Below are 16,857 nucleotides of genomic sequence, written 5' to 3' on the forward strand. Positions count from 1 at the left end.
AGTGAGCGCTCAAGAAATTAAGCAAATGACAGTGATTCCTCCACCAACTCTCTGCAGTAGTCAGTGTCGTCCCCAGTTTACAACTGAGCAAACTTGAGACTTAGGAGCTGTGACCCAAATTTCACAAAGTACCATTTACATAAAGGGCACAGGAGCGGTCAAAGCACATTCTTCAGCATCATCCTATTTGGTTTTCACCAGCCACTCTGGGAAGTTATATCTGCTTCAGTGTAAAAGCAGAATCAGAGAAGCAAAAATAAAGCAGTTCCTTTTATTTCAAGGACAAAAAAAAAAAAAAAAATTGAGGTATATAAAAAAATAACAATGGGGCCTACAACTTGAGACCAAATGAGGAAGCAGAATCTCAGGTTTCTGCTCCCGTCATGAGGCAGCGGGTCTCCTGCACTCGGGCGGAGAGCCCATCTGCAGAAGAGAACCTCAGCACTGACAGGTTGTGTTACCATCAGTTAGCACCACATAAACATCAAGGTCACCCTGTTCAGGCCCCTTCCATTAAAGTGTGTAAGAGCTCACAACCCAGCTTGTAAAGGACTAATGGAGGGGTGCTCAGCCAGCAGGCAGCTTTAGCTTCGTGCCGGGACAGCATGTCTAGTGTAAACTGGCCGGGAAATGGAGAGTTTGGAGGGACAGCTCCGCAGTCTCCAGAGGAGAAAAGTGAGCTCGGGTGTCTGGGAAACTCTGTGTAGAGAATCTCATTGCATCTCACACATAGCCAGGGTCTGACTTGAACGTAACAAGAGATAAACAACAGGGCCAGAAACGAGGGGAGATCTGCTGGAAGAACCAGGAGGTTCCCTCAAAGGAGAGCCTGCCTCTGTCTAGTCTGTGACTCAGTTTCCATATCTGTAAAATGGGCCTGCCTCTGTCTAGTCTGTGACTCAGTTTCCATATCTGTAAAATGGGCCTGCCTCTGTCTAGTCTGTGACTCAGTTTCCATATCTGTAAAATGGGCCTGCCTCTGTCTAGTCTGTGACTCAGTTTCCATATCTGTAAAATGGGCCTGCCTCTGTCTAGTCTGTGACTCAGTTTCCATATCTGTAAAATGAGCCTGCCTCTGTCTAGTCTGTGACTCAGTTTCCATATCTGTAAAATGCTTATCTTGCAGCCTTGCCCTGAGGGTTGTCAAAATGAGGAGAAAGCACCAGATGAACACACGACCTTGTAGAATTCCCCTATGCTCTCTGGGTCTCAGTAGCCTCGCCTCTAAGAAGGATAATAGCCAGGTGTTCGCACAGCATTGTTGTGATAGTTAAATGAGAAATTGTATGTGAAGGGTGCTTTGTAAACTGTAAAACCTGATATAAGTGTTACGTTATTAAGCCAAAAATGGCTTTTCCATACATTACCTCATTTGATCTAACACCAACCGTGTAAGATTGGTAAAGTGGGAATTATTATCCTCATTTTACAGAAATGGAAATCGAGATTCAATGAATTGCATAACTTGCACCTTGAAGATTACCCAGCCAATAAGTGGCAAAGCCAAGAATAGATGCCAAATCTGTCTGATCCTAAGATTCACGGTTCTTTATTCATTGCATGTAAGCAGAAAGGTGCCGAAGTGAGTAACAGCTGTAGATTACTCGGCTGATCTTAGCAATAAGTTTGGGCTTTGTCTGGGCAATGATCTCCTGTGGGGCAGAGACTATGTCTTATTGACCTCTGTATTCCTAGCACCCGGCACAGTTTCTGGCACATAGCAGGCAGGCATGAACTATTACTGGAACAATAAAGGAATCAGTATGAGCTGTATATCAGGGCTGTGTACGCTCTGAAGTGGGTGCTGTCGTCATCCCCATTTTACGGAGGAAGAAAATGAAGCTCAGAGCAGTTGAGGAGGCTGTCTAAGGTCCCACAACTGGCAGAACCAAGATTTGGAGTCACACCTGATTCCAAGTCTTACGCTCTTTCACACACACTGCCTCAAAGTTAATTAGTAAAGGAATGAACTACCCAGTAGTGAGGACCTGAAGTGAGACTGTCAAGTGCTGGGGAAGCCCTGCCTCTTCTGCTCTCAAGCCCGTGACCTTCAAGTGCCCTGCAGCCCAAAACACCAAGACAGTGAAGTCCAAGTGCCCCGAGGAAGGCTGCCCCATAGCCTGTCCCTCTCCAGGCTCACACCTCGGTGAACAGAAGGGTTGTTTGAAGTTTACTTTCACACCATAAACTGCCACCTGGAAAATGTGCTGAGTAAACCCCCAAAAATGCTAAGCTGATCTTTCTTCCAGGCTCTCAGGTGAAAGTCCCAGCCAGCCCTGAGTGCAGGCCCTGCCTCCGGAGTCACCTGGGTCGATGCCCTTGCAGCGCTGTGCTGAAGGGATGGAAATTTCAGACTTAGGACGTAGGGAGAACCAGGGACCCGAGATTGTCATTCTTCATCTTGAGAAAAATCCAGGACATTGTCCATGTGAGCGAGAAGGGAAGGAAACTTGAAGAACATCTTGAGAAAGCCCCCTTCCTGGAGGGCTGATGGGTGTCCTGACACTTTGCTGCACAGCTCCACGCTCACTTGGGAAGTTTTCACAAGGGCAACCCACCAGAGATAAGCAGACAGATAGGCCTGGACTGACTCTCAGCCAGGCTGAGCAGGGTGTACCTGAATTGTTTTAAATTCTTAGGCACCTGTAGCCCCAGGCACACATGGATTTATGCATTATCCAGCAAACCTTAATTAAGGGTCTGTTCTGTGCCAAGATCTGTGCTGGGTACCAGGCCTAGAGGTGATCAGAATTCATCCAGCCTCAGGTTGTCCTGAGTCTGACAGTGAGACACGCAGAAATGGAGAAGCAGTCTACCACGTCACGTGGAAAGGCACGGAATAAGAGAACAACCGCAGAGTGAATTGTGGGAGACTTCTCAGAGGAGGAGGGACACTCCAGCCGAGCCTTAGGGATAGAATATGCTGTGTGACATGGAGGATGTTTATATCATAGACTCCCACAGTCTTAGATGCCATCAGGTCCCCCCTGCAGTTGATGAGGAAACCAACACCCAGAGAGGGCAAGTGACCTTCCCAAGGTCACACAGCAGATCCGTGGCTGAGCAGACACAGACCTCGCAAACCTGGTCCTTGGACGCGTAGTCTAAAACTCGCTGTCCTGAGAAATCTTTCTTAGTGATCTTGCCATGCCCTTTTCTCTCATCCACTTCACTGAGTGCTCAGCATAGCCCTGATGGGCAGCAGAGGTGCTGTGAGGCAGCGTCACCAGTGAAGTCAAGGAACCTGCCCAGGGTCACACAGCTTCTGCTCCTGAGCCTGGCATAGAACCCAGGTCCCCTGGCTCCAGGTCAGGGCTCTCTGCACACATTTTACAACAGCCTTTCTCTCCCCTGGGCAGCTGAGAAACCCAGTGTGGTACTGCACACATTAACTCCCTTTCCAGCTACTTTGCTTGGCGAGATGTCAGGCATAGGAACACACCATAAATGGGAACTATTACTGTTTTCTGTTTGTTTGGTTTTTTTTAATTCTTGAACATTTTAGCCATTGCCTTGTAGATTAATATGGAAGTTCTGAGCCTCTGAGATCTAATTTTATTTTCTTTTTCAAAAGTAGTTGGACTGTTAGTAGCTTCCAAGCCAGGAGTATAGCTTGGCAGGGGTAATGTGCAAATGCAGCTTGACATGGGTGCCAGTCAATTTAATTTGAAAGAAATTAAAGGTGTTGGGATCTTCATTTGAAGAATGTTGGGCCACGAGGCACAGAATCGAGTCAGGGTCTCCATCACAGCCCTGGCAGAGAGCCCCAGTTATTCAACTGGTTTCCTAAAAAGGAGTTGTGTTTCAGAGCTTTCACAACCTCTGCCTGAGTAACCATGAAGTTGTCGCTGGCCCTGGGCCCAAGGGGCTTGTGGATCAGGTCGCGTGTGTCTTTTGAACCGTCTCACAGACGGGCCTTTGTGAAGGGCTGGGCAACTCCAGTCTGGCTGTGAAGTGCCTCCACCCCCAGCCCAGCTGTTTGCTTTGGATGGGAAAGGCCATTTAGATGGTGCTTGGAGTTGGGGTGATGAAGCAGCGAGCAGGAGGGCTGAACATAAACCCAGCAGAACACCAGAGGAAACCCCCCTGGGATGCGGGGGTCCAGCCTCCCCTTTCCTCCCATCTCAATTAGAGTCAAAGCTGGAATGAAGGGCAAGCCCAGGACCCTTCATGCACCCCAGCCAGACCCACAGCCACTTCGCTTGGCTCATCCTCACTTTGTTTTCACACATAACTGGTTTTTAATTAAATTTGACTTCTCCTCGCATCTGTTCAGAAGGGCGGTCCCCTTTGGAAGCGGTAAGCACAGAAGCGGGGGCAGGCTGGCCACAGAGAAAAGCAAACAGAGCAGAGCCCTACAATCCACCCCATTGTGGTGAGGAAAGGGGCTCGGGACAGGCCTCTGGCTGGAGAACTGTTCCTGTCCGAGGGTCCTTGTCCACAGAGATTAGCCTCCTGAGCCTCTGGAATCCCGACTGCTCACAGAGCCGAGGTAGGTAGCCAAGTGTGACCCTTGTTCCCAAGAACGACTGGCTCAATACTTGTTTTTTCTCTCTCCCCCTTCTCCCTCCCCCCACCCAGAGATCTGTGCTGCCGAGTGTGGTGGCCACGGCGTCTGCGTGGGGGGCACCTGCCGCTGCGAGGATGGCTGGATGGGGGCGGCCTGCGACCAGCGCGCCTGCCACCCGCGCTGCGCCGAGCACGGGACCTGCCGGGACGGCAAGTGCGAGTGCAGCCCGGGCTGGAACGGCGAGCACTGCACCATCGGTAGGAGGGCCAGGCCACCGCACCTTCTCCAGGGCTGCGCGGTGTCTTTGTCTGTCTGGCACTTCGGGGGCCCCCATCGCATGTGGGAACTGGGCCAAAAGTCCTTTCATCTGACGACATTATGGTTGGCTTTTCCTAGACATCAGTTGGACTCAGACTCACAATTGGACATTTTTAACCTTTTCCCTCCCACCCTGCATCTCCCAGATCTCAGCTAGCTGGTCAGCGTGCCTTGGGTTTAGCCCTTCCCCGGGCCAAATGCAGTATAACTTTGTGTTAGGAGCTGGGGTTCAGACATGAGGCAGATGGCTCTACCTTAGCAGCTGTGAGCAAGTCCCAAGGCCTCTCGGAGCCTCAGTTTCCTCACCTGTGAAATGGGGATAATAACGCACGTAAAGAGTTTAGCACAGGCTGGCACATCGTACAGTACTCCATAAACGTAGCCATTAAATCAAGTTTATAATCTGGTTGGGAGGTCTTGGGCTTAGCACTGAACACCCCCAGTAGCCTGCTGGGCTGGAGCTCCCGAAGAGGCCTGGGATCCTGGGGAAAGCTCCCCGTAGGCCCCAGGCCACATCTGCATCCCATTAGGCCTGGGGTCCCCCCCTCCCCTGTCCTCGGCTTCCGTCCCGTCTGCATCTGTCTCCTTTCCCCTCTCCTGGTGGCTCCTTGGCACCAGCCCCTGCTGAAGCAGCACTGTTGGCGGCAGCTTTCAAAACAAGCTGATCACCCTGTTCCCTTCTTTCTGCCTTTCCTGCTGGTTTTGTTGATTTTAAACACAGCCAGACGCTTGCTTGGTTTATTATCCTGGAATGAACACTCACCAAAAGGTCTTTATTGAATCAACTGGTTTGTGTATGTGTGTTTTAACTTCTTCCCCTTCCATTTTTTTCAAGGAAGGGTCTGTGATCAAATGACAAGCACATGGCTCTAGGAGACAGGATTCCGGGTGCCTCTCCAGCCCTGACAGTCACCTCTTGATTACAGAAACTGGGAGGCAAGCCCCAAAGATTATGAGGGACACGGGAATTTTGAGCAAATGGAGCTACCTCTTATTTCATATTGTTTTAGGCCGCATTCCTTTTGTTTTGTAGCCTGAAATTGGTTTTTATTCACCATCCCTGCCTCCACACCATTGCCCTTTTTATCCATGGCAGTGGAATACCTTATACTTACTAATATTAATAATAATGGGTTCTGATTTTTGAGTATTTACAGTGCGGCAAGCACTGTGCTAAGGGCTTTAACTGCATTCTTTCCCACTGCCATCCGTCACCCTGTGGAGGCACGCGTATTACCCCCTCCTTTTCAAGGTCCTGAGGCCCAAGGTCACTGAACTGTTAAGAAGTAGGACTGGAAGTTGAGGCTTGGTTTTCTGAGCCTTGGGGAGGAGCTCCTCGCCAGCTGCTTGCTCTGCAGTCCTTGCAGGACAAAGCCCAGGTTTTCTGCAGAGGCCTCTGGCTCTCATCCTTCCCAGAGGCTGGGCCTTCTTATTCTGGTTGGTCTCAGAGTCCCACAGCTAGCTGGCCAGCCACACTCTTACGTAAGAGTCCAGAGACGCTCCGTAGCCGCCGGCAGCCCACCCTGCTTTTCCATAGCAGAACGTGCTGCGCTGTCTCACTGCGCGCCTCTGGGTGGCTTCTTTCTGTCAATGTCATCCTATCCCACGACCGCCCTGGACACCTCTTAAAGAAAAGCAGCCCTAGTCACCAGAGAGGCCCACCTGCTTCTTTCAACTCTGCCCTTCCTTCACCTTCACTTTTCTGCATGACTAAGGACAAGCTGACCTTTTAGCCTCCCAGCCCAGAAGGGGACCCATCCCTAGTAAAACCAAAATCAGAGCCCAGAGAGAGTGCATTCTGTTTTCTATCACTTGCTTATAGAGTCCTCAGCTCACCTTACCACGTTCCAAAAAGTTTATGGATGTCAGACTTTTATAAGATTAAAGCATCTCGTCTGAGTCAAATGACGAGGGATTTACGGAAATTCTCCCTGCGTCCAGTCACAGATGATTCATGGCAGGGCTTGTGGGCAGGCTGTGTTCCAGCCAGTGTCTCGTGGATGTTCATCAGCCTAGCTTGAAGAACATCTCTTTGTTTTGATGCCAAGAAGTCAAACCAGCCCCTCCCACCTCCCCTGCACACCCTGTTGTCACTCTTTAAGAGCAAATTCCTCCTTGGGATTGCAGATGCTTTTTCCCCTCCAGATAAGAAATACACCAAGGTAAATGTGCACGATTCAAGAGGGAGGTTGACAGTCATAAATACCAGAAAAATGTCATGGGACATTGAAGAAGTAAAGGACTAGTCATAGTGGCTCAGATGAAAGGACTTTGGCTCGGAATTCTATTACCTTTCATTGTGTGGTGAACGTTTCCTTTGACCCTGTCTAATCTCCCTGCATGGCAACTTGCCCTCTGTGCGTCTCTGCCTGTGGCCAGCTGCATCCCTGCTAGAAACCCAACACCCTAGTGCCGAAGGAACACTTCAGTAACCTTGCTGGATGGAAGGGAAGGAGTACGAGATACAAACGAGGGAAACAATGGCGGTGCCTTCTTTTTTCTTTTCAGAATAGATATGAGAAGGAGAAACCCCTTTTTAATCTTTGATGGTAACAAGAAGCACTTTCTTATGTTCCAGGGAACTTCACTCCCTGTGAGGATCGTTTAGGAAAAGCAAAAACTGCTGGTGTGAAAAGTTAGAAATTCAATGTGTTAAATTTTCTCTTGTTATCAGATTTCATCATTATACGATGGGTCATAGCACAGCTAGCTCATATTTTGCAGTGTGGTTTTGTCCCATACCAGAGAAAAGGCCAGGATCCACGATGCTGATTCAGAGACCTCCATGCAGTGGGATCCAAAGAGAGGAAGGCCTGTTCATTTGCACACTGCTGCCCTCCATAAACAGGAAAGAATGGCTTGATTCCCTAACAGCTGGCATAAAAGAGTAAGACAAGTCTGGGCTCCTTATGGTCAAGTCCCCAGCTTAAAAACCTTCTTACCCCAGTGACATTTCCCGGAGCAGATTATATAGGAGGAATTAAATATCTCCTTTTGGAGGCTTGGGTCCACCTTTTCTTTTATGGAAGCTACCTGGTTTTTCTCAAAACAGATTGGTTTCAGAATGAAAGGATATTTGGCAGTGGCATCTTCTTTAATGACAATATTTTTGTCAAAAAGCAAGACTATTTCAAATCTTAATTCCTTATGTTAGGAATTATCTGTCTCTTTGCAACTTCAAGAAAAGTCTTGGTGACAGCACCATGGGTAGACCACATGGTCGCTGGGGACTTCAGTTTCTCCCTCTGTGAATCACAGAGTGGGGTGGCTGGAGGAGGCCTGCCGGGGTGATGGAATTCCGGCCCCTCCTCCACTGCCCACAGACTGCACACCCATCACCTGCTTCTAAAACTATCCCACAAATAAAAAAGGATTTTTTCATTTTCACTCTTACTTACTTACTAGTAATACATCCACTTGTGTATACGGAACCCAGTTTCCCTAGTCTAGAAGTTAAGGTAAGATGGATTGATTAGGATCCATTTCTCAAGTATATGGTCAACACAGAGTCATCAAAAACGTATTTTTGGATGTCTTTTCCAGGAACTTTATGAGTCTCTTAAGTCTGGGGCTTGACCTCCAATTTCTTTAGAGAAAGCTGAAAGTCATAGCTAAATTTAAGAAGGTGTTTAATTTTTCCTGTTTCTTTGAAAACACCAACATTTTGGATCACTTCTATGATAGTTATTTTGTTCACTTCACTGCCCCTTGTCTATGAAGTCCCAAAACACATGTGGGAAATGCTAGCTTCTGATTACATTTGTAAAATTCCAACCTTGACCCCAAAGCTGTGATTGTTCAAGATGCCAGATATGCAGAACTATTTTTACTAGGTTTCAGGAGAACTGTCCAATCATATAAATCTTGATTCTTAAACAAATCCTCCTCTGGGAGTAAAGATCAAAATAATACTAATACTCTGATGATGCAATTACTAGAGCAAGCAAAGCCAGACTTCACGATGCAGAGAAATTATAAAGAAAGGCCACACATTCTTCTGGAGCTCTTTGTCCACTTTTGAACGGTAGCTCTAGAGTTTCTTTTTTGTAATCAGACAATCCTTAACCAAGAGCTCACAAGCATTCACAGGGTATCGGCGCCTGTAAGATAATCCAATGCTTATCCCTCCTCAGAGGCTTTCTCTTGCATCATGACCCATGAGTTGTAGGACAAATGCTGACAAGGAGAAAGAGAAAACGGACAGGGATCTACCCCATGTTATCAGAGCAAGAACTTGATTAGTTGATGGTCCTGGGAGCTTTCAGCCCACACGTGGTAGGAGTGGGAAACTGGAGACCAGTGAGTGGGCTCCGTGAGCCCCTCTCAGGGTGGGTGCCATTGGCCACTTATTCCTCATTGGTCCTTCGTCCAAAGAGAGAAGAGCATTAATGTATCCAGGAACTTAACAAGAACATCTCTTTGATGATCTGTCATCCATCTGAAAGAAGTTCAAATGACTATAGCCACCCCAATCATCACCTGCCATAATGATCCTTGTTTCACCTGACCTGATGGGTACCAATGATACAACTATTAGAGTCAACTGAGGCTCCTGAAGAATAAGCTTCTTGCCGTGTTCTTCACAACCTTTGATGGGGGCCCCTGAAGCTTCTTGGGATTATCTTAAGAGAAATTTCCGGAAACTTCTATCGGTACAGGCGAGTGGAGGAAAGACGCTTTCATGTTGGAGGTCATAGAAACGCTAAAGAGATCTAAGACCTCACAGGCTGCCCTCGTGCTAAGGCTCAGAGCTTGTCTTATAAATAGCTATGTGCCTCCACTACCTCCACTTTCTTGCATAGTGACAGGAATGTAGAAGCAGCATGAGAAACATGTCCAATGTTGAAAAAACAAGCGTGGTCCAAGAGGAAAATGACTCTGCTTCCATCGTGTTCATCCTGAAATCTGGAGGAGAAAGATGAAGGAATTTGGGGAAGCCCTGAATCCACCATCCATAATGCAAGCTTAGGGACTTTGCGTCATCTTTTCTTAAAGTTAGTGCTTTAAAATCACGATGAAATTTTACGCGACTTGACTCAAGGGCATATGTGCCAAGCTTTTCAAACGGTGAAAGAAACAGCAGTGTGGACTTCTGCATATGCCTTTTATAAGTAAATGGCATTGGACTTCAAAGACCCAGTTACCGCTTTCATTTTCAGTAGAGGCAAGGAAGCTCTACTCCATTCCCAGAAAGCTCTTGGTCTTGGTATTGACTGGCTATTATCAGCTTTTTTTCACAGTGTGGCCTGAGGTCACTGTGTGGGGAAGGAATCCCGGGATTTGTGGAATCCACTGTTGTCCCCTGAAACCCACAACACCGATTACGACCCGAGTGTGCCTCCGTCACTTCCCCTGGCTTCTGTTCCTGCCTGTGGTCTGAGAAATTAGTAAGCATTTTTTTAAAGGTACTAAACACATATTTAATAGAGATCTTTATTGCTAAATAGTTCTTATAGCAATAGAAGAGAGAGAGAGAGAGCTCTCTGAGGTCAGCCCCTGGGTTTGGGGAGATTAGCCTATATAGTGGATATAATCTCTACTCATCACCAGAGCCATGATATCACCGTGAAGTCTGGAGACGTTTTTCTGGTCGGAGAACTCCCTCCAAGTGGATACTGCGCTGTGGTGTGGTCATTTGAATCCCAGTGATGGCGTCTCATCCAGCCGAGTCATCCTTGCCAACCCTGTGAGAGAAATCTAGGCTCACTCCATCTCCTCTGTAGCTGGGTTCAGTGTTATTACCAGAACCTGTGATTATGACCCTCCACAAAACTCTGCAGATCGGAAAGCTAAGAACACCAGCTGAGCCAGGAGATCCTGTGTGTTGTGCTTCCCCGATGGCGTATCCTGGGAGATGATGTCTAAGAAATGTTAGATCACTTTGCAAAATTAGATGAATGAGCTTGACTAAGGCGCAAGTGACAGATGAACCAAGAATCGAGAAAGTCTTCGCCTTCACCAGAGATGTTTCCTAGGTTGTTCTTCATGTGGGCCGACCCTGTTTTTCACTGTCTGTCATTCCACACTCCCCTTCGCTTTCCCTTCTTACATCCTGTTAGCTTATGGACTGTGCAGCATCTGTAAGAATGAAGGGGAAGCGTGCAGACCCAGTGAAAACTCCTCTTCCCAAGTTTCCACTTGGCTCTGCAGCCTCCGGGAGCATATTTCACCTTGAAGCACAGACCACATGGATGCCTGAACTAAGAACATACCCTCTCATCCACCAGTCGTAGGAGGCAAATATATATTGATGAACAGCCACAGTGTCTGTCCTATCCAGAGGATTGAAAACATAAAATTTATATTTCTTTTATGGAGAGAATAAGAATGTTCTTACAGTTTATAGAACCCTAGGGCTTCCAGATAAGGCCTCACCATTGCAGTTGAGCCCTCTCGTATGGACTTTCGATTCACGTGTGAAATCGAGCTAAGGGTGGGGACCAGCCCGGCTGAAAGCATCAGCCCTTCAGGAAATGGCCATCTCGCCAGCCTTTGTGGGAACACATGTGGGGGAGGTATAGAGAAGGAGGTGCTAGGGAAGCTCCTCCAATGGCTGTGACCACAGCCCAATAGGGAAGGTGAAATGCTGTGACTGATTTATGCTGGGAATGAAGAGGTCTGCCCTGCCCCAAGCACACAGCCAGGCACCCATGTATACGCACAGTAGGTTTAGTTCAGAGCCACATTTGGCACCCATCCTCACAAATGAGCAAAACCTTAGATTGCCAAATAATTCAGTGCTTGGATATAACCCCCCAGTGATGATGTGTGATGGTAACAATGATGTATGCGTTGGAAAACAGAGCATACGTCATTCTACCTTTTTAAGTTAATCAGCATTGAGAAGGAGTCAGGTTTTCTTTTCTTTTTCTTGTCTTTCACAGCAACATCCATTGACCTGCACCTCACATTCTGTGTAAGATGCAAAGGAGAGATGCGTCTTACTTAGAACACCACGCATTCTGCATTCAAGTCTATGTGGGCACATGTGTCCATGGAAAACACAAGAATGGCAAACAGATAAGCTAGCAGTATATTTGACCAAAGACTCAACCTACTTCCCTAGTGTATATCAGGGGTGACTCACATTTTGCCTATTTCCGAATTCCAACCTCCTGGGGTCACCTCTGCCCATGCAGGGTGCCCTCGCTCTTGTCCCGCTGCATCCCCTGGAGGGAAGGTGGATGCTGCTTTGGGTAGACAGAGGGGCAAGTTCTAGTTTTCCATAAAGCTGATGGAGCAGGAGTGTAGCCACTTTTGCAGCTTCCCATCCTCCTTTTTCTGCTGTTTTCCTTATCCATATGTCTTCTTATTTATATGATCACATTTCCAAACGCCTGGATCACAGAGTGAGTTGACGTTCCTTTTGGCCCTTCCTGGAGAATGTGCTTGCTCTCCCTCTTTCTCTCTCGTGTTGTCCTGTCTTTGGTTTTATTTTCCCCACCCTGGCAGGTCCGTCCCAAATGTGGGGTGCAGCCCCCTTTGTCTCCTTACCACCTGGCATGGTCACGTGACAGGCAGTATTGCACTTTTTCGATCCTACCTTAAATGTGCTGTCTTTTATTTCCCAAGCGCACTATCTGGATAGGGTAGTTAAAGGTATGGTCTTCCTTCCTCTATTTTCCTATTGTCTTTGTGTGTGTGCTTGTGTATGAGCATAACAGACAGAAGAAATGCGTATCTAGAAATGTATATATACCCCATAAGCAAGGTGTCTCAATGCTGCCACATCCCCGGCTTTGTCACAGCAGCCACTGCCCAGAGGGCAGAGGGGTTTTGGTCACAAGATGGTTGATATACCTGGAGTGTCATTCTCCCCTGCCCCAGGTGCTCAGTCTGTTTTGTGACATTACCACTGTGCTGTGTTGTCCTTCTCTCCCCATACACACATACACCCCCTCACCCTTTCTACCCCATCTCATGTCACCCTGCCCATCCCTTATGGCCCCTGGTCCATCAGAATGAAGATGCTGGGAACCAGGGTGGGTGGCCTGAGACAGGAAGAGACCCCAGAGCGAACTAAGAAATCTTAAGAACTCCATTCCCACTAGTACTAGTACTGTGTGCTAGATACGGTGGCAGGCTCTGGTGAAATGGGGGAAAACAGAGCCCTGACCTCAGGGAGTGAATGGTCTGTTTGTTTGGATTTTTTTTTCCTTTTCAGAGAAGGCCTGACTTTGGTAAGTTTTATCGTTGACGAGTGTTCCCTACAGGCCAAGTAATTCCTTCTGTTTTAAGCATTTACATTAAGTAGACGGTACCCAATTTTCCAAAGAGGCCTCATTGCTCTAGGAATAAGTCTCAGAATGATCAGATATGTGTGCTCCAGAAAGGCTCCAAGCTTCTGGGGGAGAAATACCATGCCATCTTCAGCTTTTTATCCTCAAGCCCTCACACAGCACCGGGCACCAAATATGTGCTCATTGGTTAAGGAAACATACTCTGAAGTCAGACTGCCTGAGTTTGAATCCAAACTCCAATACTTAATGAACTGGATGACCTTGGGCATGTTTCTTAACCTCTCTTCCCTTCAGAGTCTTTATAAAATGAGGATAACAGGACGTGCCTGGTGGGGTTGTCTTGAGTATTGATTAAAGTAATGAATGTAAAGTGCTTAGCACGTGGGCACGAATGATGCTCAATAAATGTTAGCTGTGCTCTTTTATCATCATATTCTTAGCCTCACCCGTAATTTGGAGAAGGACTTCATTAACCAGACTAATTTTTGAAATCGTAAAGAAAAAGGTTAAATTGGCTTTTAGTAAGAGATAGCAACTGCTGCTTAAAAAGTGATGGAAAGGATTTTAGGGAAACATAAGTGGCTAAATGCTCTTCAACTGGAATATCTTTGCCAAATACAGCAAAGGTGGTCCTAGGGCCCATCCAATGGTTTTGAGAAGCAAGGTTCCTCGCATTTCACGTACTGGCCTTCAACCAAGAATAAAATTATTCCAGCAAGAAAGAGTAGCACCTCTGAGTCTCTTTAAAATAGGCATTTCACACATAATCATTATCAGAGGAATCCTCAGTATGGATTAAGTTTAATAGCTGGTGGATTTTTTTTCCTACTTTGTGAAGTTTTTCCATATCCATGAGTCTTGAGGGAGTCCTGTGAATTTTTTCAAGTGAATAGTTGTACTCATTTGATTGGAAAAGGAAATTAAAAGTTGAAGAAGCTGAGTGGCCCATTCTGGATCACACTCCTAGTAAGTGGCAGAACCAGGATTTTGTATTTCCTGGCCTAATCCGTATTTCCAGTATTCTTTCATCTGTCACGGTAAGTCACCAAGAATGTCCCATTAATTTCCAAAATTCTTCCCCAAACTGTCTTCCAAACTGGCAACCTCACCAGGAAGTGACCCGTATTCTCTCAAACCACCCGTTCTGATCTTTAGTTCAGAAAATATATCACCAAACCTTGAGCTGGATTAGGTCGGTGAATCATAACTTGCTTTAAAAGACAAATGTTTCTTGCCAAAATCTAGGTCTGTACCAAGCCCCCATCTGGCTGGCTTTCTGGTATAATGGGTACTAGTAACTCCCCCAAAAAAGAATTCAGAGGCCAATATAATGCAAACCCCAGACTTTTCAGAGTAGAATATTTTGCAGTTCATAGAGACAAACCAGCTTTTGTTCTTTGCTTTCTACTTGCATTGGAAGACACTGAGGAAACAACAGTCACTCAACAAGTATGTTGAACTCCTCCTAAGTGCCAGGAAATGTGGATGCCACACAACGGAAGTGGTCCCAGCCTAGCAGAGAAGACACTAAAACAAATAATTCCAACAAAGTATGATGACGATTGTGATAGAGAAAGTCCCACGGCCACTTAGCAAGAAGAGCTCTCCCCAACTTAGGCAGGGCCTCATAGACCAAGACCGTGGGCCGTAACAAGCATATGAGAGGCCACTGAAGGCTTTTAAAAGCAGGATAATGACTTGATGACATTTGTGATTTGGAAGGATCCATCTGGCCATATTGTGGAAAAGAGTTGAAAAGGAACACCTGGGGGCAAAGAGACCAGTTAGGAGACTGTTGCTGTCATCTAGGAGGGACGAAATGGTGACCTCGTCTAGGGAAGTGACTGTAGGGATGAAAAAGTACAAGAAAACCAGACAGAGAAACATAAATGGGACATTTGTTGTGTTAGGTGTGTTGCATAGCTGCTTTACCACTTAAGTAAAAAATAAATACCTTCAAGGATTCTAAAAGTCTTCTGGCTTCAAGGGAGGCTTCTTCCTAGGCTTAAGCAGGAGGTTGAAGATAAAGTGGTCCCCTGTCATTTAAAGGGCATCGTTTCTTTTCAAAAGCTTATTAGCCCTTCTCTAAACCTTAAAATTACATTATTTTGGCTCTGGCAAACGCCTGGTATGAGTCGTTCCAGAGGGGATTGTTAATGTCACTTGGGCTTTCTGAATTATTGATGAATTTCAGGGTTGTGTAATTAATGAGCTTCAGCAATGGGTAAAGATGGGCATATTGCTTTAAGAAAGTCAGCAAGTCCCCCAGAGGAGGCTTCCTCATACTGGCTAATGGGGGTGTGATGATCCCAGATGCAAATTCCTGCTTGAGAGCAAACCTCATTCAAGCCACAGGTACTACAGTTCTCTCTGAAACCCTGAAACTGGTAGGACAGTGCAGACCCTCGGGATAGAACCTGGTCCATTTTAAGAAACTGCTGAGAGAGTGCTCCTGTGATTTCACATGTAGAGCTTACCCTCCCCAGGAACACAGGCTCCTCTGGCAGTTTAAGAGCAGCACAGAATGGGTTGCACCAGGCACTGTGTGCTAAGAGGAGCTTCCCACAGAGGGTTTTGTGGAATGGAATATTCTGCATTATTGTAAATGGTTGTGGGTAGGGGAGGAATAGTTCTGAGGAAAGCGTTCTGATACTCAGATAAGCAGGTTTCTTTATTATAAGACTTCCCAGAGCCTTTAGTGTATTAATATTTAGTGTGACTTTCTAGGATAAGAATATAGGATATATTGTTTTCCAGACTTACAGAAGTTTGTATTTGAGGACCTCATAGAACTAGTAGTTCAAAGAATTCACTTTGAGAAGTATTGTTTGAGATTATAAGATCCATTTTAAATTGCCCTGGAACAAAGGGTATCGATAAATAGAATATAAAAATATTGAGGGCAGAGGCGATATTCTCAGCTCTGTATACCCCAGAATTAACACATGCCTGGTGTCCAGTAGGTGTTAAGTAAAGTTTGTTGAAATTAAGAACAAAATCATCAAATTTGAAGTTGTTTTGACCTTCTCTATTGGGTGACTGTACTGGAGGGACCTAACAGAGCATCTCATCCAAACCTTCATTTCATAGTTGAGGAAATTGAGGCCAAAAGGGGAAAAATCACTTTCCCAAGATCCCACAACTTAGTCAGGCAGAACCTAGGTCCCCACCTCATTCATTGATTCATTTCAACAAATATATACCGAGTACTGGCCACATGCAAGGCACTGGATTAGGTCCAAAGTTGCCTTTATGGAGTTTACATTCTATTGGAGGGAGTAAGGCAGTAAACTATTGCAAAATTAATAATTTGAGTATGCTCGGGACAGTTGCTCTCAGGGGGAAAGAGTGCTAGGAAAGCATGAAACGGTGGGCCTGGTGTGAGACTCGTGACCCTGAACCCGTCTCGCTGCTTCCTGCTGAGCTGCGTGTTGGCCCCATGACCATGTCGCTGGGTTTGTCTCAGCTCCCTCTGGCAAGGTTTGTATTTATGAGGACTACAGCTTTTGACCCAAACATTGACACAGTTTGGACTCGCAAAGGGTTATTTTCTAGTTTGTGAGTTTCTTAGTGAAGTTATACAATGTTAAAACAAATAAACCCAATAATAATAATAGCAGCTGTCATTTATTAAATACCTACCAGTGTTACCCACTGTGCTAAATAATTGATATACATTATCCCATTAATCTTCTTAACAACTCTTTGAATTACATATTACCTCCATTTTACAGATGAGAAAACTGAGGCTTAGAGAGTTAAATAATTTGCCAGTCATCACACAGGTAG

At 46.3% G+C, this 16,857-nt stretch overlaps 1 protein-coding gene across 1 annotated transcript in view; it reads left to right on the forward strand.

Moving 5' to 3' along the window:
- TENM4 (teneurin transmembrane protein 4) overlaps nt 1-16,857 on the forward strand; it is a 396,776-nt gene that overhangs the window by 267,850 nt on the left and 112,069 nt on the right. The window contains exon 12 of the mRNA XM_068554555.1: nt 4,582-4,767. Coding sequence (XP_068410656.1) covers nt 4,582-4,767 — 186 coding nt within the window. The remainder of the gene's footprint in view (nt 1-4,581; nt 4,768-16,857) is intronic.

Source organism: Eschrichtius robustus, chromosome 11 (genome assembly GCF_028021215.1).
Source record: "Eschrichtius robustus isolate mEscRob2 chromosome 11, mEscRob2.pri, whole genome shotgun sequence".
Classification (NCBI taxonomy): Eukaryota; Metazoa; Chordata; class Mammalia; order Artiodactyla; family Eschrichtiidae; genus Eschrichtius; species Eschrichtius robustus.